The 24,994-nt window shown below is 34.4% G+C and overlaps 1 protein-coding gene across 2 annotated transcripts in view; it reads left to right on the top strand.

Annotated features, from left to right (window-relative positions):
• CCSER1 (coiled-coil serine rich protein 1) overlaps nucleotides 1-24,994 on the top strand; it is a 1,330,630-nt gene that overhangs the window by 843,317 nt on the left and 462,319 nt on the right. For both annotated transcript variants that reach the window (XM_047856870.1, XM_047856871.1), the window contains one exon: nucleotides 8,451-8,495. In XM_047856870.1, the coding sequence (XP_047712826.1) occupies nucleotides 8,451-8,495 (45 nt within the window). The remainder of the gene's footprint in view (nucleotides 1-8,450; nucleotides 8,496-24,994) is intronic.

Below are 24,994 nucleotides of genomic sequence, written 5' to 3'. Positions count from 1 at the left end.
TGATAGATAGATAGATAGATAGATAGATAGATAGATAGATAACCATATCTTAGCTATTAATCCTCTCTTTTGAAGTACCTCACTACATTCTTTTTTTTAAAGGCAGCCTAGTAGACAGGTTAATGATGTAAATAGCTTAGTATAATCAAGGAATGATTTTTCAAATTTTTCATGATTCTGTATTCTACAAATCAAGTACTAATCCTGTCCATAGCTGTTTAAATTCACAGTTGGACTGATGCTACCACCATGAGAGAATTCTAAAGCATTCACCTTTCACTGACAATATTTAGGGTTACTTGTTTTCTGAAACACACATCTTTAACTTCCTATTTAAAATTAGATTAACAGGAGTGCCTGGGTGGCTCACTTGGTTAAGCGTCTGACTCTTGATTTTGGCTCAGGTCATGATCTCTCAGTTCAAGAGTTCAAGCCACTTGTCAGGGTCTGCACTGACAGTGTGAAGCCTGCTTGGGATTCTCTCTCTCCTTCTCTCTCTGCCCCTCTCTCACTCATTCTCTCTCTCTCTCTCAAAATAAATAAACTTAAAAAAATAATTAGATTAACACATATAAGTTGTCAGAAATAACATTACATAAAGTCTTAACAGAGGTTATATGTTCTTGATTCCTCTCATATCTGAAATGGCAGGACATCTTTATCACAAATGACCACCAAGTTACGAACATCAGAAACAATGGAAATACTCCATTTTTAGGGCCAACTTCATTGTATCTACTCATAAAATATCCTTATATTCCCTGGAGCAGGGGCAATTTAACTTATGTGCTATACCAAGATGAGCACTGCTAGAAAACTGGAGGCATGAAAGTGCTATACTTGTTTAATATTTTAGTTAGCCTGGAGCAATGATAATCACAGACAAACTCTATGAAATGTTATTTGTGCTCACATAGTTACATTAATTTTCTTTTAATCTTTGTCTGCCCCAGGAAATATTTCAATTGAATTTTACATTTCTTTCCAAGAAATCAGGAACTCTGGAATCCAGTCTCATTTACTTTAACTTTTTTTTTTCACAGTTATTGCCAAACCTAAATGAATTCAAAACCAAGAAATTATCTTGGATTTATTTCTTCAATATATAAAATTGACCTGCTTTAAGTGAACTTTAATACAATTCCAGAATCAGCCTTACTCATCCAAGGTGTTACTCAACTTTTCATTTATTACACATATATTTATTTAATTCATTTTAGATATTCATCTCAATACACATAAAACATAAAGTGATAGGTACTCCTAGAGGTAGTATGTGTAGTGGCTGCAAAAGAAACTCTGTAGTCATATACTCTGGGTTCAATACTACACCTCCTCCTAGCTGTGTATTCTTAGACAAGTTAACTAAACTCTCTTCCTCAATTATTCTGTGACAAAAATGGGAATTAATAATGGCACTTGAAACATAGTATAATGGTGAGGAATAAATTATGGTGAGTAATAAAAAATAGTACTGTAAAGTGCTTAGGGTAGTGCCTGTCTTCTAGTAAGAATTCAATAAATGCATACTATTGTTGTTTATATGCTTATGTGTTCATTAAAAATATCCTATTGTGTAGTTACATTATTACTTAGGAAATCTAGGATGGTTTTCCATTTTTAAAATGTCAGAACTTTAGCAAAGAAGAATAGTGAAGTCTCTGAAACTAATGACATATCTCAGTTTTTCAAAAGGGAGATGAAGAGCAACTCAAAGCTTCCAGTGAATTGATTACAAATATCAAGGCATAGCATTTCAAAGATGATTAGAATGACTCACTTTGAAAAGAAAAAAAAAAAAGGAAAACAAAGTTTAACACATTTTGACACTTGGTTGTTTTTGGTCCTTGGATAGATTTTAGCCCATATCCTGGTACTTCTGTAAAATTTCAAACAGGTGCACTACAAATCTCTGACTTACAATTTCAATGTAGTTTTAAAAAATTTCTAATATAAGGGCAAAGAGAGGGGTGCCTGGGTGGCTCAGTCGGTTGAGGGTCTGACTTCAGCTCAGGTTGTAATCTCGTGGTTCGTGATTTCAGGCCCCACGGCAGGCTCTGGGATGACAGCTCAGAGCCCAGAGTCTGCTTCATATTCTGTGTTTCCCTCTCTCTCTTTTGTTCCCCCACTCATGCTCTGTCTCTGTCTCTGTCCCTCTGTCTCTGTCTCTCTCTCAAAAATAACTAAACATTAAATAATATAAGGGCTAAGAGAGGTATAAAAGAATTACAAAGTATTTTAAAACTATGTTCATTAACTTTAAAGAGTGGACATTATATACATGAGTGAATTCTTGCAGTTTTTAAGTAGGTTCAGCAGCCGTGGGAAAGTGTCTGAATATCTAAGTCTATTCTCTAAACCTATGATGAGTCACAAATCTCAATACTATCACTTACAAAATGAATCCTAAGTAAGGCTAAGGTTAGAAATCCATACATACAACTTAAGATTTTTTTTTATCAGCAATGTAATTGAAACTTGACACTGAATTTCAAGTCCCTGCAGCAAGCTGATAGATGAAAAACCAGATACCCAAATTAAGAAAACCAGAATTTAGGAACCAGATACGATTGACAATAGATGTATCAAGTTGTGTTCAAATTCACCTGAATTTCTTTACCTCTTGAGTAGTTTCATCAGTCTCACTGAGAAGCCATACAAGATCAAAAGATACATAGCAAGAATCTGTAAGAGAATCAATCTGCCTGTCTTAAAATTAAAACAGTGCAGATAGTAGATTTTAAAGTTCAGCAGAGATCGTCCTGTACAACTCCCATTTCTTCCCATCCCCACATAATTTTCTTGGTAGGTTAAACCGAAATCTAGAGTTAACATTTTCCTCATCTTCCAAAGTGTTATTTTTTCCTTAAAATGTGTTCCTGTTTAAGATGAAGAAATATCGTGATAAGAAGCAGAGAAGCCAGAATTATTTCACTCACACTCTTGTCATTCTTTGGGGCTGTAAACCATAGCTGCAAAACGAAGTCAACAATAGCAAGAACTACAGTGGCACATATTTTGTCTCAGGAAATCAGTCCGAAAACAGAGTAGAACAACTCAAAGATCATTTTAGCTCAAAGTGGGAAAAATGATTTGGTTGTAATATATAATAGGATTATTGTAAAAATTGAATCACCCAGGTCAAACAGTTGGAGCAGTGCTTGGCACAAAGAGAACACCTCCAAAATAATAATTATTTTTTTATAACTGTACTAATAGTCTTTAATTTGGCTAATATAAAAAAAGGCAATATCTTGGAGCACCTGAGTGGATTAGTCGGTTGATTGACTCTTGGTTTCAGCTCAGGTCATGATCTCAGGATCGTGAGATGGAGTCCTGCATCAAGCTCCACACTGACCTGACTTAAAGGCTTAGACTTACTTTGGTACTCAGACCAATTTCTGTCATCCCTTAGGGAATCATATCTCCCAGATCATACTTAGAGAATTTTTAGTGAATCTCATTATACTCTAGATCATTTGAGTCCTTTATTGAGACACAATATTACCTGAGGCCCTGTAAATATATAGAGAGTCCTTTTAGATCAATTTTTCTTGCCCATGTGGCTCCCAAATTCTTGGCATCAGATTCTCTGACTCACTTCTTTGATCTTAAGATTGAAGTTCTTTCAATAAGTCAGTGCCTAAGTTATGACCAATCTTTTTACATAGTTTACACGATATACCATATCTATGCTGGAGAGCCTACCCTCCAGCCCCTATTCCATCCAAACAGGTGTGCTTTTTCTTAACGTCCTGACACCCAACTCCTCTCAATCACTGCATTGCCTTCAAGAATCATCATGACTCCTGCATGAGATCCATGTTATAATAAATTTGAGTTCTTGAGTATACAACATATTAAACATTTTGAGCGCTATGAATTTAAAGAAACTTGACTAAGGATGAATGGATGAACTAGGTATCTGGGCTCTTAAAATATTGAATTAAGTTTTGCTTTTGTACATACTAGCTCTATATTCAGATCATATAATTCAAATTTTGAAACTTTAGATTTTCTCCTTTGAAAAAATAAGTTTAAAATACACACCTTGACTTCCGCTTCTATTCGTGAGAGCGTAATGACTATGTGACTTGCTATAATAGTTAGACATATGAACAAAACATATAATAAAATTCTCACACATTAAAAAATAGAGAGAGAAGCACTGTAATGCCTGAGAGAAGGGAAACAAATCAAGAGTGCCTACAATACTTAGATTTCAGCCTGGAGGCAATGTTTGGACCATGGTTCCTGGAGGGACAGCCTGGAGAGAATTTCAGGATCCTTACATTTTGTAGCTGAGGAGACAAATATCTGAGTTTGGAGAGAATAAGACAGCTAGAATTTGTGGGACAGATTACCAGAAAGGAGGGGAAAACACAGAGATAAAACTCTGGAAATCTATATTGGTGTACCCCTGAAAATTTTGTTTGAATAGTGATCTTTACAAATGCAGAGTGAAATTTTACAAGGCCAGGCAAAGAACAACTGCTGAAAAGGAATAATTGACAGAGAAATTTAAGTAAATAAATTCCCAGAGATTTCACAGTTCTGGGAATCTTCATGGATATTCAGTGAAGAGCACAAATGGTCAAGCTCTAGTAATAAGAATAAGTAACTCTAACCACTTCTTCAGACCCATTCTAATTTTTTTTTTTTAACAAGCCTCAGGAGGATCAGTATGACCCACAAGTAACTTAACCATTTGCCAGAATCAATTCTAACTCCTTCTAAGGTAATAAAATCTAGCATTAAACAAAATAAAAATCACAATGTCTGGCAACCAGTAAAAATTTACTGGACATTAGAAGAAATAGGAAAATATGACTCATAATTAGGAGAAAATTCAGTCAATAGAAATCCACCTGGAAATGATAGATGATAGAATTAAAGAAGAGAAATTCAAAACACTATTAAAAATATATATATTTCAGGGTGCCTGAGTGGCTCAGTCAGTTAAGCCACCATCTCGATTTTGGCCCGGATCATGAGATCAAGCCCCGCTATGGGCCCAGTGTGGAGATTCTCCCTCTCCCTCTGCCCCTTTTCTGCTCATGTTTTCTCTCTCTCTCTCTCTCTGTCTCTCTCTCTCTCTCTCTCAATAAATAAATAAATAAATAAATAAATAAATAAATAAATAAAGGATTTAAAATATGAATATGATGACAGAAAAGTATATTCAAATTGAATTTCTAGAGATTAAAACCAAGATAGCTGAAGTAAAAATTTCACTGAATGAGATAAATAGATTAGACAGAAGAAAATATCAGTGACCTTGAAGATGTAGTAATAGAAAATATACAAAATGAGGCCATCAGATTCTCAAGAGAAGGGAGAAACTTTTAAACAAAGTGTCAGGGCACCTGGGTGGCTCAGTCAGTTAAATGTCCAACTCCTGATTTCAGCTCAGGTCATGATCTCACGGTTTGTGAGTTTGAGCCCCACATCGGTCTCTGCACAGTGCAGAGCCTGCTTGGGATTCTCTTTCTCTCCTCTCTCTGCTTCTATCCCACTCATGTGCTCACTCTCTTTCTCCAAATAGATAAATAAATAAACTTAAAAAAATAAAAAAAGTCAAGTGTCAGCAGCTTGTAAGACAATAACAAGCCATTTAATATTTTGAGTACCAGAATTAGATGGCAGTGGAAGTGGGAAACAGCAAAATTGGTTGAAGAACTAGTGGCAAATTTTTCCTCACAATTTTAAGAAAGTCCTAGCTACCTCAAAAGGTGGTCATGAGTGCCAATTGAGAAAGTGTGCATAGAGAACATTTTTACTTGTGCTTAGTCAATATAAACATTCTCATTGTTTGTTGTTTATAAATATTTTCCAGATATTTTAGATTCTTCAAATAAAAGGCATGAAACAGAGGCATTTTGCTCAAGTTGGTCTCATATTTAGACATGTTATGTACATGATAATGATAATACAAATTAGAATAAGAGGAGGAAGAAGGAAAAGAAGAGAAAGAAGAAAAATATTTTGGGATATACCTTCCCTGGTCCTTTGTTAGTTATATGCTATAAACATATTCCTCATTCAACCTTCACACAAACCACATGGTATAGCTGCTCTGTTATTATTTTTTCAAGTAAAAAATGAGGTTCAGAGATATTATATAATTTGTCAGCACATAGAAAAAGGTGGCAAACCAGAGATTTAAACCTCTATCAGTCCAAATTCAAAAGCATATCATTATACCATTTCCCATATTCTAAAAGTATGAGCATGAATGCCTCCTTAGAATGTATTTTTAGCCTACACTGCCAGGTTTAAGAACCATGTTGATATTTTGTTTTGTATCTTTCCCTATATGAGTTTTAGGCCTTTCAAAATGTATTGTGTAAATGTAGGTAATTTTCTACACGCAGAATTCAGGCTGTCATTTATTTACAAGAATAACTGATTTGCCAGATTGATTCTAGGGCCTTTTCTAGAGTCCATAGTGTAATCATGTTTTTACGAATAAGTTAGTGTATTTAATATCCTGTTGTTTATCTGTCTAAACAATTCAAGAAATGAGTTTCATATGTGGAAAGATAAAATTTTAAAAACTTTTTATCAACTTTTTAAACATAAATGCTGTCATCAAATGAAAAAAATGTATGCCATGAATTTCCTTATAACTGAATATTTAATAAGTTATCACACTTCCAAAATGCCGTTTAACAAAACCTCAAAACAGTAGCAATCTTTCTTAAATTCCAAAATATAAGACTAGAAATGCAATATTTAAGTCTAGCACATATTTCTTGTAGGCGAATTTTCTTACCAAATGTGTTGGCAATAATGTAGAATATATAGTTGGGGTTATGTCCTATTCATTTTTCATCAGAAATTGAGCAAAATTTTGACTTAGTCAAAATTCTTAATGATAATTATAAAATTGTGAAAACTGTGAGTTCTAAAGCTCTGTCAAATAATTTAGAGGCATGTAAAAATATTTATAATAAAGATATTTATTGGAGTTTTTAATTTTTTAAATATTTTTTCAATTTCCCCCTGGTAGTGTTTCTAAAAGGAAAGAAAAAATGAAATGGAGATATAGACTAAATTATGAGAATATGTGAGTCCTCATTTGGTATTTTAAAAATTTACCCTCAATCTTCAGAAACTCTATCAAAGTAAACATTGACTTAAAAAATAAGTCCACACTCCTACTTTTTAAACAATTCACAATTTGGCCAGTATCTTAGCTTTATTTCCCCACCACTCCTTGCAGCCCACTTCACAATGTATACCAGTTAATTCACCCACTGATTCTAGACAGCTCAGAGAGGTACTTCTCGAATTATTACATGCGTATGAATCACCTGGAAAGTGTGTTAAAATGTATATTCTTGCTCAGCATGCCCTGGGTGCAGTCTGAAAGTTTGCATTTTGTAAAATAATAACAGCCATTTTTTATTAAGGTATAATTGATATATACCATTATGTTAATTTCAAATCCACAATATGATGATTCAGTATTTGTGTATACTGCAGAATGATCACAGTAAGTCTAGTTGACATCCAACACCATATAGTTCCAATTTTTTTTTCCTGTGATGAGGAATTTTATGATTTGCTTTCTTAGCAACATTAAATATGCAGTACAGTATTATTAACTATAGTCACCATGCTGTACATTACATGCCCATGGATAGTCTGCATTTTTAAAAAAATGTTTTTAGCCTTTATTTATTTTTGAGAGAGAGACAGAGTGTGAGTGGGGGAGGAACAGAGAGAGAGGGAGACACAGAATCTGAAGCAGGCTCCAGGCTCTGAGCTGTCAGCACAGAGCCTGATGTGGGACTCAAACCCACGAACTGTGAGATCATGACCCCAGCCGATATTGGACACTTAACCGACTGAGCCACCCAGGTGCGCTGGATAGTCTGCATTTCTAATGAGCTCCCAGGTGAAATGATGTATCAGACAGCACACTTTAAGTAGCCTGGTTTTTAGAGGATTGCATGCTGTTCTCCTCTTAATCCTCACAGACTGTTAGATGTGACCTCCTTGGGCTGCTATGTGAATGCCCATTCCCAGACTGAATGAGCCTATGTCACCTTCTCCTCAGAGAAAATCCTGTATGTACTCCTTCAATTTGGAACAGAACCTTTTTCATTGTGGTTTCACCAAGGGAGAGGCAAGCGCTACTAAAACGAATGCTTTACATTTTGTTTTAACTTACGATCTTAGTCTTTAGCAAGAAATGCATTGGTACCACATTTGAGGACTTACTCAGATACCAATATTGGCATATGCATGAGATTTTCATCTATATTCAGATTGTCTTTGTTAAGTGAATTATTTTACTTCAGAATGTTTGCACTATCACCAATTATTATTCGTGACTTCGTTGCCAACAACGAATATATATATATATATTTTGTTATATATATATAACAACGAATATATATATATATATATATATATATATATTTTTTCTCTCTCTCTTTCAGGGTTTGAACCTGAAAAGACTGGAGGCAGTACAAGGAGGGAGAGAGGTAAGAAAGTCTAGAGAGAGGGAGAGGGAAGAAGAAAAAGTGGTTACAGTGTTGCAATGATGTGGTTGGTAATGGTGACTGATGATGATGATGGCGATGGGGGTGTGTTGAGAGGAATTTTGTGTACATATATCCCATTCACTCTGGTCATATTTTACACATTTTTCTAAATGTATCCTTTGTCCTTGTTCCTCTGAAGCCTAAGAGAGTACTGATTCTCTGATTAGCTAAGCATTGTTCCTGTTAAAATGGATTTTTACAGCAGCAAGACCCTCTAGATGGGGAAGAAAAGCCTTTTAAACAAACATTACAGTGCAATATTTAAAATCCCTCACTGAGAAATTAGCAAAATTCTAACAACGCAAACGTTGTATGACATCTGGGATTTTTTTACTCTCCTATCCAAGGCCACTGGCATACACTATCAGCCTGGCATGCATTATTAGATAGTGGAAAGTTGCTTTGGGAAGAACAACAACTTTAAAACTTTCTTTAATTATTGTTTACCCCAGATGCTTTATAAAGAGGGGAACTTTTAATAGTATCAAACATAATACCATATCCCACACGTTATATATATTATGATTTGCCTTAACCTTGCAGACTTAACCTTGATTAAATTTCTTTCCATGGTAAAAATGTGAATGCTGTACTTTGTGATTTGGGTTGGTGGGGATGGAGGGAGGGTGGAATATTAACATTTAATATTTTCTTTTTGCCCAAAAGGTAAGTTTATTTTTTAATGATATTTATATAATATTCTTTGGGAAAAGTGAAGTTTTTTGTCTTACAAAAAATAATAGTAAATATTACTCCCTCCACATCTGTGGCTTCTCTTTCTGTAAAAAGAGGTTTCTTCTGTATTAAGTTACAGAGTATTTTCCCTTCTTTCTTTGCTGTTTTAAATTCCAGTTATGTGTTCTTAGTATTTGGCATTTTAGATCCTAGTAAACTTGTTATTTAGGGACTCTTTCCTATTTATTTGCTATTTTCCATCCAGAATAATCTACTTCTTTTGAGAGGCACATAACTGGCTCACATTGGCAGGAGAGCTGGAGAAAGTGACATATAGATACATCTTTAGATATTTTTCATGTTGTAGGAAAGCAAAGTAATAAGTATATGGTCATTTGTAAGACAGACTGTGGGGGGGAAAAAGTGTGTACCATGGGAGGAAGACCTCAGAGCCATATAGTTTCAGGAGGGTAACTGCTGTCATTCAGACATGACCAAAATGGATGCACTTAGAGAAAGAACTTCTCATCACCTCGTAAGTGAAAGTTTGCACCCAACCAGTGCTGCCACACTTTATCTCTGCTGATCCAATGCCTTTAAGGAAATCTGATTTGGAGTCACCCAGCTTCTCCCTGTTGCGTCCTAGTCCAATGACAACTATGTGTCCAAAGAAGGAAACTTAAATCCATACACACAAATAATGGCATTGCTAAATGGTAGCAAAATTTTGCATTTCCTTATCAAGCTTGGTGATTTCCAATGTTATTTTTAAAAGCCTTATGACTGATTTTTATTGAAAAGAGTTACTATTAAATTTTATTGCTTTTTTTCATTTTCTCTGATTTTATTTTTATTAGAAATGCACTCATGGGTAAAAGAACATGTTGATAATGTGTTTAAATTTTTTTTTCTTAAAACTATGTTATGATTTGCATGAAAGCCAAAATTGTAATGACCTACAATTTAGCACATACATCTGTATAGAGGGGACAACATGATTTGGGTCTTCCCCTTGAGGTTAGTGGAGTAGTTGTGAAGAAGGTAAGTTTATCAAATTGATGATAGCCCAGTATTCTCTCTGGCACCTGACGCCACCAATCCAGAATATAAACTAAATGCTGACTATTAAAATTCAAAACAACCACTTCGCTTTATCTCTGTGCAGCACTGGATTACTTGAGAAACTTCTAATTAACCTAACAGTCACCTTAGTCTTCCCCATGTTTATAGAGCCCGATATATTCTGTGGTAAGAAACTTTATTTAGAAGAGTTATCAGACAATTAGATGAAATATGCTGTGAAACTGTTCTGTGAAGTCTTAGTGGTAGGTGATCTATAAACAGAGTCCAATGGCTAGGTTAAAAGTCTCCTGATCTGTCTTGTTTATGCAATGTAATATGTCTTACTGATTCCTATTTACTGTGCTATTATATGTGCCTTACAAAGATGTGTAGTATGCTTCTGATTATGTTGAATTGAAATGTGTGGGTTTAGAAAATTCTTACTCAAAGCATTCTTTTAGAATTCTTTATCCTAATGCTATTGTGATTGATGAAGATTTAATAGCAATGATTACTTCTTAAAATGAATTAATTCATCTTAGTTTAAATGACAGATACTCCCACTAGGTGTTGATGGATATAATACTAAGGGCCTGTTACCAAATATTTATAAGAAGGTTTAAAAAGCGTTGTTTAAAATGCTCTATTTACTTATTTGAGATAATGACAATGGTTAGAGCATGCATGGAAGATTGAAGCAGGCAGTAATATCCCATTTAGCTAAGTGGTAAATACTATTAAAAAGCTAATTACTAGATAGGAAGGCCAGATTTAAACACTACGTACTGTATAAAAATATAAATTGCGAAGTGATTAAGATATAAATTACTTTTCCTGAGGGAATGGAGACAGGTAGCACCTAAATCACTTGTATTACTGTGAAATATTTGAAAATAGAGATCAACTGTATTTTTAAAAGTTACATTCATATTTTTGCACATTTATACATGCATAATGTGTGTAACCTGAGAGGGCTAATCATAATAGATATTTAAAAAGGGAGATTAGTGGAATGCTGTACAAAATGTGATTATTTCACTGCTATTTCTACCTGATTGTAAATGAACTTCCTGCCACCGGTAAGGTCTTGTAACTCATAGAAAAACCTCGGTAAAAAGTCACTGGCTGTGACACACAGGTAAATCAATGTGTCTCTTTTCTCCAGGAATTTCTGTTCTACCATACAGTGCTTTTGCTGTTAAATGTAGATAAAATCAAGTTATTATCATCGGTTTTCTTAAAAGACTATATAACTTTGTTACTTCAAGTGATATTATGTATTCCAAGGTACAATTTTTGTTTGTTAACTTATTAAGGATTTGTCTATGTGCATATGTGTGTATACACACTAATTTTTAGTGGCAAATTGTCTCTACTTCCATCCTACCTCAAAAATGCTCAGTCATCCATATTCTGGATATCTTATATCACAAGTCTAAAGACACATAACATGTGACTTGATATCATGGATGAAGATAACTAATTATTATGGCTGTATATCTAAATCAGGGTTAAACGTTTAATTTCAGACATTTTGCTGAGTGTGGTAAGCTAATATGAGAGACAATAGAACTTTTGGATTGTGACTGTGTTGTTCGAAGTTAACAGATTCCAGAACCATAGAGATGATGGAGATAAAACACAAGTAGGTAATGATCAAGGATCACTTGATATATATAATTTGATATATATATAATTTTCAGAGCTCAGATCTCCCAAAGTTATGACAGAATAAACGGAGATTATGTTGCCATTCTTTATCTGGAATTCTGAAGACAAGGTTAATATTGATGTACCTGAAGATTTTGAATAAATAGTTCTATAGTCTTATAAAACAGATTATGAACACGCTTCTCAAACATCTGAAAAAAAATAACACTTTAGATAATTTCTATCATTCCTTAGGAATATGACCAAAATACACTATAGACCTATGCATCTATTTTCTAGAAAAATTCCCTGTTGTGGTGTGAAAATATTTCAGTGGATTGGGGCGCCTGGGTGGCGCAGTTGGTTAAGCGTCCAACTTCAGCCAGGTCGCGATCTCGTGGTCCGTGAGTTCGAGCCCCACGTCAGGCTCTGGGCTGATGGCTCAGAGCCTGGAGCCTGTTTCCGATTCTGTGTCTCCCTCTCTCTCTGCCCCTCGCCCGTTCATGCTCTGTCTCTCTCTGTCCCAAAAATAAATAAACGTTGAAAAAAAAAATTAAAAAAAAAAATATTTCAGTGGATTACATGATATAAAAAATCCCAGCTAGGGGATTGCAAAAAGCAGACAGATTCTGATAGACACATTGTTAGGAAAAAGTAGATATTTCAAATTATTAAAATAACTGATTTATGAAAGTGTCATTCTCAAAAAAATCATGAGCATGTCTTGCAAACTACCTGTTTTATAGTCCAAAATGTTTCACTTTGGCTATTGAACTATGATATTCCCAATTCTCTATCTTGTTTTGTTTTGTTTTGTGTTTGTTTTTGCCAAAAACCATAAATAGGGAATTACAGATGACGTGAGCTTCTAATACTTAAGGACACATAATTAGAGAACTTGGAAAACGTAGATTGAAAATTAAATGTTTAGTTAAATGCTATTTACACAACCCTACTTTATATTTAAATACATTAATCATTTAAAATAATAATTTAAGATTTTTCTATTTATATAAGATGCACTTAAGCATATGATCTTTCTAAAAAATAATTATTTTATTTTAATAAACAGTGAATTTTATGCCTTTGCTAATATGGTTGGATAGACTGTATTGTTTATCCCTTGAAAAATTACAAATTTCTCCTTGAAGCTGAAAGTCAATTTTAAATTTGAGGCTTAAAAGGGAGGAAATTCAAAGAATAAGATAAATGTTACTCCATAGTTCAAAATAATTTCTCTGCCTGGAATATTAGCACAAGCATTGTATCAAGTGGAACAAAATAAAAGTCACCTTTGATTTTTCTTTCTATGTATAACTTAATTAGAATTACTAAACAGATCACCTTAGGTCTAGGTTATTGCTTAGGTTAGGAAAACTCAGTATTACTTCCTCCAGGTCCAGCAGGTCACTGGAGAGAATGTTTTTTAATGGAATAATAATAATAATAATAATAATAAAGGTAAATATGTTATCTCTAAGAATAGAACTAAACTTGAAGAGAGTGTATTGTTCTTGGAAATAAGAATAGCAAAAACTGTTGAAGTGCCATTGTTTTCTTAAAATCTAATATTTTATGTCATTTTGAAATTATAGAAGATAACTATACTTCTTTTGCGGCTCTCTGCATCAAATAACAGATCTTTACCAAGAAACAGATCTTGATTACCAGTTTTCTTTAATAAATTTTTCTGCAAAACTTTCTTCCATTTGCATGTTTTCTTTATTGTTCAATATGCAGAAGAGACTGAATGTTTCTACTTTTGTTCAACTTTGCCTATCCCATTCTTGGTTGCTGTAGAGTTTTGTACAATAAGAAATTCTTTGATACCCTCAGTGATACAGTGTTGGAAGGGAATTATATATTGGCTAATATTGTATTCTTTTTTGAGATATAAAAGCTGATGATAACTCTTCCTTTTATAGCTAGAACTATGCAGTGGTTCAGTTTGCTGATGGGATATAACTGGTTTACAGTTTGATTTTGAGATGAAGATACCTATAAGGACTCAGTAAAAAATAAAATATTCACTTTTTCCCCTTCTCAGAATTGACAGGCAATAAGGGAGGTGAGAGATCTTTGTGCTTATAAATTGATAAGAATTTAATTTAAAGAATTACACAAGACCCTAATAATTATTACTGTTTTAAAGGTGGTTGAGAAGACAAAATGAGTAAATACGTGCTAAGCTCTTTGAGCTGTGCCTTCCACATAGAAAGTACCCAATAAATGGCAACAATTACTATTAATTTTTCATATTCTCTGATCTTCATCTTTTCTTCTGTCAGACACAGAGTGTCTTGTTTTTGGAAGATTTTACTCTCTACATGAACTAGCCTACACCGTGAAAATCAAAGAGATTCAAGGCCTAACATGACACTTAAAGGATTTTATATTCTGAATTGGTTCTGAGATGGCAAATTTCAAATAGGACAACCAAATGTACTTGGAATCCATCATTGAAACTCAGAAATTCTTTTTTTTTTTTGAATATGATAAATTCTTAATTTCCTTTTTATATCATAGATAACAGAAAAAGTATTTAACTTTTCCACTTAGCATTGTTTGCAGGGAGCAATGGATAAGGTCCATAAGTTTTCTAAGCTATTTTTCACATCCTCCCGATTTTCTGGGTGATCTTTAAATTGGAAGATTTCTTCCATGCTTATAGACCACTGACATTCCAAGAGACTGTCCAAAAGAAACTCGTTGATTAAGCATAACTAAGCTTATTAGATCCACTTCAGTAAGAAAGAACACATTCTTAGTAGTATCTCAGATGAGGAAAAAAATCCAAAAGAGGGGCACACCATTTAATTTTTATCCTCCTCCTTTTGGAAATATTTCATTATCTACATTAGATATTCCTTGACTATGCACATAGTGACAAAACAATATTTCCCAAGAGAAGCAGTAAAAAAAAAAGTGGGAGGAGAGGAGAACAGTGAAAGGAAGCCAGCCTCAGCAGACATGACATCCCTGTGGAAGGATGAAGGAGGACTTACATATAGGCAACCTACTGCTTATAAACACAGAGACCCACACTAAATAATATTTACAACATGTTTGAACAATAATTTGAAGCACAGAGAATTCTGTCAAGCAGAAATCCAATAATTATGTTCTTGTCAAAGTTTCCCAAAATTGACTCTGTAATTTCAGATTGTACTGGATGGAATTATGCCAGTTAGAGACACATGCACATGAGTTTAAATATAAAGTAATGGGGAATTTGACCTAGAGGGCCAAATAGATTAAGAAGATCACATGAATATTTTACCGGGGCAACTTCCTGTCTTAAGAACCTGGCCTAAGCCCTGGTAGGGAACCTGATAAACTCTCTTAACTCTAAGCAAAATGAAACTAAGTGGAACCAACAAAATTAAACTGAGGAAAGTCCTTATAAAATTTGGAAAGGGTACCCAAGAGGTAAAGTTTATCTAGAGGAAATTGGTATGTCAAAACCTTCTAAACTCATGAGTGCTTGTAGTTGGACCTCCTCTTATTTTTTTTTTAAAGTTTTTTTTTCAACGTTTATTTATTTTTGGGACTGAGAGAGACAGAGCATGAACGGGGGAGGGGCAGAGAGGGAAACACAGAATCGGAAACAGGCTCCAGGCTCTGAGCCATCAGCCCAGAGCCTGACGCGGGGCTCGAACTCACGGACCACGAGATCGTGACCTGGCTGAAGTTGGACACTCAACCGACTGCGCCACCCAGGCGCCCCATGGACCTCCTCTTATTGACTCAGAATGGAAACTCACGAAAAGAGACCACAGGTTGTGCCTGCTGTAAGTAGAAGGGCAGGTATTTTCATATAGGGCAAGAGCTTTCAATTTTAGTTAGATAACCACATGATTACTAAAAAATATTCTCATTTCTAGGAGGCAGAAACTCTGTGTTTGGGAGATTGGCAAAAAGAACTTAAAGATTAGACCAGTGCAGGGGTTACCTCACTGTTGCTCTCAGAGAGCCCTCTGAAAGAGAGACTTCAATGGCCTCAGAGGATCATGTTTCAAGTACAGGAGCGTAAGTCAGGTTGCACAGGGATTTCAATGAGACCTCTTGTGTATCTCTGTAATTTTTGACTGTTGACCTAACAAAACACCACAAGGAAATAAACCTTTTGATCAAGCAAAACTAACTTTATTAGATCTGCTGAAATTAAAAAGAACACTGCATTGAAGAAGTTTTAGTAGGTCTGTAAATATGAAAGTTAGGAGGATACAGAGAATGGGAAATGTGGAGGATAGTGAGACAGTGGTAAAGTCCATGCAGGATGATTTAAAGGCAAGTCTTGTGGGGTGCCTGGGTGGCTCAGTCAGTTAAACAACTGACTTTAGCTCAGGTCACGGTCTCACGGTTTGTGGGTTCGAGCCCTGCATCGGGCTCTTGTGCTGACAGCTCAGAGCCTGGAGCCTGCTTCAGATTCTGTGTCTCCCTCTCTCTCTGCCCCTCCCACACTTGTTCTCTCTCTCTCTCTCTCTCTCTCTCTCTCTCTCTCTCTCTCTCTCAAAAATAAATAAAATGTAAAAAAAAAATATTTAACAGCAAGTCTTGTAAAGCAGGTAATAGAGACTAGGCAGGATTTATGACATGATAGCTTTGTCTTGATGTGCACAAAATAAATGAAGATTTCGACTTCAGAGTTCTTAAATGTATCATATTTTCTTTGCTTATCAGTCTGTTTTCAAAAATATTTGGAAATTTGTAAGGATTTTTAATTTAAAGTGGATTTTACAAAGAGATAAAGACTAAGAAGGATTACAGTAGAAGGATTTTGACTTTCAAATCAATATAAATTTACATATATTTTTATAAGGAAGATATATTGTTTTTAGAATCAGTTAACTCTGGGAATGCCTTCAGTTAAAAAGATAAAAACAAATTATGGTTTTATTTCACTTTCTTATATGTTTCTTTGAAAGTACATTCTTAAAATCAGAGATTTCTTTTTGCATTGTTGCTGCTTTTTGTGAATATACAGTTATTTCTTGACCTTTATCTGTGTCAATTGATACAAAAGAAAATTTCTACTCCAGATGGTCTAATTAAGTCAGCCGGCTTTTATCAGAGATGTAGTTATTCATATATAAATTAGGAGATCTCTTATGATTCCTTTCTTAATTACAAATAGAAGCCAATTGCCAACTCAAAAGTATACAGAAGAAAATGAACATTTAAAAAATATGCTTAATCATAACTTAGTAAGAGAATATCTTTTCTGTTTGGTTTTAGATTTTCATGTAGAACAAATAATCCCCATAGAAATGTTCAATTGTATTAAAATTCTGTAAGCCTACAGGAACATGTTGCTTCTCCTTCCTAAAGAACTTCACTGCCTTCCTTTTCTCTACTTGGAAATATATCCCCAAATCTCTTACTATCTTTTGGTCCTTCCTTCAGTTGAGGACAGTTATTTGACATTATGTCTAATTTCTGTTTATATCCTGTGCTGAAATCTGTCCCTTTAAGACAGTTCTCTGGACATGGATACTCAGCTTACTGGAATGGAGCAATCCTGTTCAGTTCCGTTGTTGTCCTTTAATTATATCACAGGACTTTCCTCAGTCCCTAATCAGTGATCATCACATTGTTACCTAGAATGTGATCTAAAACCTTTAAGTACAGTTACCTTATAATAAAATAATATATTTAGGATTCTTTAGCTTCTAAGAAACATTGTATTATTGAAATATTATATAAACAATTGTTTTAATTAGATTGAAATATAAAGATTAGAGAACTTCAGACTCATGAAAATAACAGTTGTGGTCAGAATAATAGCTTGAAATTCAATTGTGATGATGTACTATATCAGAGGCCACCATAGCGAAGTAGCACAGACCGGGTTGCTTTAACAATAGAAAATTTCTCACCTATCTAGAGTCAGAAGTCCAAGATCAGGGTGTTGACAGGTTTGGCTTCTTCTGAGACTTCTCTCCTTGGCTTGCAAAGGGCATGGCCTTTTCTTATATGGTTTGTCCTCTGGGCATTCACATCCCCCACTGTTTTTTGTGTGTTCAAATTTCCTCTTATAAAGACACTAATCATATTGGTTTGGGTCAACCCTAATGACTTCATTTTACCTTAATTACCTCTTTAATGGCCCTATCTTCACATTCTAGGGTACATGGAGCTAAGGTTTCATCATATGAATTTTGGGGAGACACAATTCAGCTGATAACACACACTAAAAGTAATAGAATGGCACCAATCCATTTCCCTCAAAAGAGAAGTTTCCTTTCTGCCTTTCACTTATTTACTCAGGAGCATCTTTTCTCTTCAGTAACCTTGAAATTTGATTATATTCAAACTCCATCCATCAACAGTAAAAAATAAAATAAAATAAAATAAAATAAAATAAAATAAAATAAAATAATACATGTGAACAATTCCTTATCTGCAATTCTAACATTAATCCCAAATGCTTTGAAAACAGGTACTTCCTAAAGGGAAGCTCAACCTCATTCGGTGACCCAAACTGACCTGAACTAATATGAACCTATTTACAGTACTTTTTTTTCCAACTTAGTTTGGACATTTATATGTTTGGCTACAAAAACATCTGTACATTTGTACAGGCTGCTGCTACAAACTCTACTTAAGATATTAAAAACCTATGGTATATGCTCTGTATTACAATTTTAAAATTGGGGCAATTCTGAATTACCAGATACATATGACCCTAAGAATTTTGAATAAGGAACTGTAGTTCTGTTGTAGTATACATTTTACTCTAAACCACTAGAAATATAGAGTCCTGTGTCTTCACGATAAAAAGCATTTGAATTAACTCAGTAAGTGCTTGTCCTGTGTTTACTAAGTACTTACCATCGTTGTAAGCACTTTATACATATTCACTCATTTAATCCTCACAACAAACTTTTGAAATAACCACACTATTATTCTCATTTCAAAGAAGAAGAAAAATAAAAAAAAAAAATTAAATAACTTGCCAGAGTCTTATAATTACTAAGTGGTGAGACTGGGGTTCAAACCTAGAAAATACAACTTCAGAGTAAAACTTCAACATAGCACCATGACTCAGGACGAGTAAAATGAAAGATTTACCACAACTGGGTATTTTGACTCCTGGGATTCGTCAGGAAAATTATCTAATTTTTACTCTGTAAACATTCATGTTTTCTCTCTCTCATTTCCTCTTTCCCCCTCTATCTTCTTGCCCATCTATTGATTGCATATCGAAATCCTCTCATCCACGACTGTGACCACAGCTACAATTTTGTCCTGGTTAGGGATTGATTAACCACAAAGAATAGAAATTTACTTAAAATTTATGTTAATTTAATAGTGGCAGGTGCATCTTTGCAGATAATATTCTGGATTGTTTGGAAAATGAACAATCAGTTCTTTTTCTCTATTTCTTTATTCTCTAATTCTGTCATTTTTCTGTCTTTGTAAACTAGGTAGCTTCTTCACTCTTTTAACATGTACTTTGTACCCCCCCTCCCACCATTGACTACCTTCAAATGATGGTCTCAGCTATCTACTTTACAGCTGGACAATCACTTCTAATTATAGACAATGTGGTGTGATTTCCCCCAACTCATTCATATGCTTCAGTCAAATAAATGCACTTAGCAACAGGAACTAGGATAAGAAAAAATGGTATTTTTTTCTTTCTCTTTATTTCTTTTTTTCTTTTATGATGTTCAAATGATAAAACACCATTTCACTCGTCCTGTTAGTTTATCACTGATGATAAACTCATGATCTGGATGTTCTCTTTAAGACCGTTCTGATAAGGGAAGATACACTGTAAGTGGCTCTTTTGGAATGGAGGGTGAGGCACTGTTTTCTCTTTCTTTTATTATTTTCACATTAATAAGAGTTGGGTTAGGAAAATACAAATGTATCTGAAACAGGCAGCCTGTGTCACTTTCTGCTTGACTGGGGTTGTCCTCTTAATTACGTCCAGATAATCATTGCAAAATTAACTTTTCAATTGTCCCTCTCTCTGACTCTATTATATCTGGAGTGGGGTGCATTTGTGGGGGGGATATTATCTTTCACTGGTTAAAAACAATATGTCCTATAAAGGGAGATATATAGTTGAAATGTAAGTACATTGAAGCAGTTTTCTATCCAGATGCTATCAATCCAATGTATATCTGATCCATTGTATTTCTTAAACCAAATTATTGCTGATACGTGAATGTTGAACATTAGGATGACCTATACTTGTCTTTTGTAAGAGAGAATTCACAGTACACTTGCTCGTTCATTTCTGCATGGCATCATAGACATTTACAAATAGGACCTAGAGGAATATCCTCTAAAACAGTTGTGAGAAAATAAAGGCTTATGGGAATTTGTATTCTTATTTGTAAGTACTCAAAAATGTTAGATTCAAAATGAGTAAATTAATAATATTTAGAACTTTTAAACCAAATCATGAGTAATGTCCTATGCTTGCCCATGTAAAAATTACTTGAAATTAGATTTATTTAATATTATAGCAGTCTTAATTTTAGAAATTAGACACATTTGTTGAAGCACATGTAATCAGTTTTAACATTCTGCGCATACTGTGTATAACCATTTGGCTACCTTTTACCAAAAATGGAAAAATGGTTTATTTTGTCTTTCTTGCTTCCAATTGCAACCTATTAAAGATGTTGTTGCTTTCTCCTCTAGCAAGTTATATTTAATAATGTATTTGCTCTAGTTTACTTTCTGGAAGTAAAGGTCACAAAGAATACTGAGAATAAGTAGTACCTAGTACAAAAATGCCAAAAGTGGACAGAGTTCGAAAGTTTCAGGGAGAGCAAACAGTCTTCCAATTTGCCTTGCAAAAGATATTACTAATCTTAGCAAACAACTTTTGATGAAATAAAGTGAGTGATAGCCATGTGGAAAATAGTTCAAGACTTGGCAACAAGAAAATGAATGTGAAAACCATATGGAAGAATCTGGAAAGTGAAGAGAATTGACAAGAACAAAGAGGTGCTACCTGGAGAACATAGCAACTTCAACATTCATTTCTGAAGAATAGAGTACTTTATAGATGCTTTTGTGTAGAACATAGACAAAGCGAGGTCAAAGAAAACTGCAAATGATTTAGGTGTTAATGGAGCTTCAATAGGATCATAATACAATTTGTATGAATTTTATATATGTTTTGTAGACAAAAGACATCTGTGGCACACAAATTCATTAAATTTTCCCTAATCAAAAAATGACTGTGTAATAAGAGGCAGCATAGGATAGTAGGCTTTTTAGAATTTATTTATTATTTTGAGAGAGAGAGAGAGAGAGAGAGGGAGAGAGAGAGAGAGAGAGAGAAAGCAGGAGAGGGACAGAGAGAGAGGGAGACAGAGAATCACAAGCAGGGGCTTAATGTGAAGCTTGAACTCATGGACCAAGAGATGATGACCAGAGCTGAAATCAAGAGTTGGGCTTTTAACTGAGCTACCCAGGTGCCCTAGTAGGCTTTTTAGAGAACACATATGTTACAGCTTCCAATTCCAGTTATGTCCTTTGCTGAGCAATATGATGTTGAGCAAGTTGCATAACCTTTCTGTACCTCAGTTTCTTCATTTTAAAATTAAAATTTGTGGTTGTACCTTACCCCATGGAATTGTTATAAATAGATTGAGATTGATATTGCATATGAAAAATAATGGTCTCAAGGTCTCAATGTCTATAAAAATATTCAATATGGAAGTTTTTAATACTGTTATTATTTGTTATTATTACTGTTACTTTGAATTAATAAAGATAGTAGACATTCCACTCTCTGAGAATAAAGCCTCTTAACTCAGCACCACATCTCAGGTGGAATGTTTTTCAAGGAAGAACTTTTCAGGGATTCCTACTTGCAAAAATTATACTCGATACATAATTCTATACCTGGTTATCTTATGTTTATCTTACTACATCCTGAGTCTTTATTTGTCTCCCCACCAGGCTTTCAGGTAGACAGAGTTCCTCTCAAACAGGTTATTATTCACCTTGCACTCACAAAACCTTGTATCATTCCTGGGATATAGTAAAGCAGCAACTAAATATTTGTTGAGCTGAATATTGTTCCTTTTTGGAATCACTGAGAGTTGGGTTTAAAATATCTATGCCAGTTCCTTTTTATATTGATCACTCATTTATTCCTTTCCCCTTTCATGTATTTAATTTATATATTTTGGTTTCATTAATAAATATTAAAGTAAACTTAGTAAGTATATTTAATTTCATTTATTCCATTATTTCCTACCTAAATAAATAAATGCTGATAGTGGTTGATCATAATTTAAGTGAATCTGAGGTATAAAAATATGAAATTGTGAGAAAAATAAATATTTATGTAGCCTCAATTGTGGGAAAAATTTTAATATAATTTATATTTTTTTAACTTGTTAAGTTTCATAATTTCAAAGCTGTTGATTCAAGTGAGGTTTAACGTATATTTATCCTCAGAGAGCCTGGGTGGCTCTGTCGGTTAAGCGTCTGAGTTTGGCTCAGGTCATGATCTCACGGTTCATGGGTTTGAGCTCTGTGTCCAACTCTGTGCTGGCAGCTCAGAGCCTGGAAGCTGGTTCAGATTCCATGTCTCCCTGTCTCTCTGCCCCTCTCCCACTGGTGCTCTGTCTCTCTCTCAAAAATAAATAAACATTAAAAAAATTAAAGTATGTTTATGCTCTTGTATAATTCAGGTGGTTAAATTATCCATTATCCTTTATCAGGATTCCATTATGCAAGGTCTTCAGGCACTCATGATATTCATCTAATATGACCACCCTCTAAACTGCAATTCCCTTTTGTACAAATAAGGCTGATTCAGGTGCAGAGAAGATTAACTGATTGTCAAAAGTTGAACAACACATGTTAATTCAGTGCGTAGATTTTGAAATGATGTAGTTAAGTGGTATTTAAACTAATCTGTAATAATTAAGAAAGGATGCTCTTTAAAATACCACATGAAACGATATATGAATATGAAGACCAAGAGACTGAGATAAACATAGAGAAAATATTAGTCTTGGGGCAATAAAATTAATTGACAGAATAGGCATTTTTAAAATAAGTTTAACTAACATGATAAGAGATTAAAAAGTAAGAGAAGAATGTACATTTTAAAAATAAAATAGAGTTTATATATATTTCAGGAAGCCATAAATTAGTAGGTATTAACTGACAAAATAGCACGGATAAGTCTTCTTTTCAGCCTGACAGCACTGTGAGTGTAGATTAATACCCTAAATTTGTGAGGTAGTCTGTAATAGAAAAACATTACATCTACTGGGCTCTTTTCCCAGAAAATCGGTGAAGCAAGAAATACATGTATCAGGATAGAGGAAAAAAGAGGGGAAAAAGATAACAATAAAGCAAAAAAAAAAAAAAAGGAAAGAAAAGTAGATGACCAAATTTAATGGGAATAAGTAGAAAAGCTGTACATTTTATATGCAGTCAAATAAAATTTCCCCTTCAACCTAGGAAGGACTACACTCAAAGCATAAACCAGAGTTTTCAGTTATGAGAGGAAAATTCAAATACAACTTATTTCATGGAACTGTGGGAAAAGAACTTTATAGCTGTGCTTTTAAACCTTAAATTGAGCTTAAATGTATTTTGAAGGTTGTGTTCTGAGATAGCTGAAATAACTCCTATCACCAACCTACTTCCAAATCCAATTGAGGGGTCTAAACACGTGTCTATAACTTACTAAAGGATTGTTATGAAAAAATTAAGAGTGAGTCCAGTTCCTATTTGGGGCTTACTTACTAAATTATGATATTCCCTAAAGTCCTGATCCTGTCTCTTAGCCCTTCCTCTTGACACATTTTTCCTGAGTGACCATATTCACTCTAGTGCCTGTAACATGGGCTATTTGCAGATGGCTCCTATGTCTCTCCAGCCCAGGTCTTTCTCCAGACCTGTGTGTCAGTTCACTTATTGGACATTTCTACCTAAATACTCTTTGCGTTTTATAGATATGTACAAGGGCAGTGAATTCACAATTGTCATTATCTTTGTTCTTCCCTCCTTCATAAACTAATTGCCTCTGTTCTGTTTTCTGTGTCATTTAATGACATTATTAACAATCACCCATCCCAGAAAACATAGAACCTTTCTCCCTAATGTCCCACATCCTCAGGGTCATTATTCAGTCTCCACTCTACTTCAAATATCTCTCTCTGTTACATTTTCTCATATCTACCCCATTTGCACTAAAAGAATTTGGATCTTCATCACCTCTCAGGGGAAATAGTTTAATAACCTCTTAACTGGTTCTCCAGCTTCTGTTTTCTCCCATATCCAATTTATGCTCCACACTGTTGCCTGAATATAATTATGAGATTTCCTCACTAAAGAATGTTACTATCTTTCTGTCACACAATGATAAGGGCTAACCTCTTTAGCACATCAACCAAGACCTTAGCCTTAACTCTTCTCCAAATTCCCACAATTTCTTCTTCACTTCAAATATGAGGGAGTTTTATTCATTCTTTAAGACCCAATACAAATGGAGTCTCCTTTAGCAAACTGAGTTACCCATTCTGTAGTATATTTGTATTTTTTCTTATTGCTACTGTAGAAATAATTACATTTTTATAGTAATTGGCTAACACGTGCCTGATATGCTAAAGCCAGAGCTTCTACACAGTAGGTGTTGTGTCTTTTACATATTTCAATCCTCAGAACTTGACTTGAGAACCTAGAACACAGGAGATATTTAATAAACATTTGCTGATGGAACGAATGCATGATGTGTTGATAGGCTCTGAGTTACAGGGGTGACCTTACTGAATTTTGCAAGAATTACCACTAGATGTCACTAGCACATTTCCAATAGCAGCATCTGAGGCAAGGAGAGATAACATTTACTGAGCACCTACTATGTGGCAGTGCCTTTCTAACAATTTTTCGAAATAGGTGTTTTCATCACAAGTCTACCTTGGAGACAGACGCTTAGAATGATTAATAGAGTATACAGCTAGTATTAGGTAGAGATGGGATTAAAATTTACAACTGTCTGCTTTTAAAACCCATGGTTTTCTCACAGTGGCAGCCACATAGTTTCTTTTCTGATG

Source organism: Prionailurus viverrinus, chromosome B1 (assembly GCF_022837055.1).
Source record: "Prionailurus viverrinus isolate Anna chromosome B1, UM_Priviv_1.0, whole genome shotgun sequence".
NCBI lineage: Eukaryota > Metazoa > Chordata > Mammalia > Carnivora > Felidae > Prionailurus > Prionailurus viverrinus.
The sequence above is the reverse complement of the archived record's forward strand: the minus strand, read 5'-3'. Positions and strand labels throughout refer to the sequence as shown.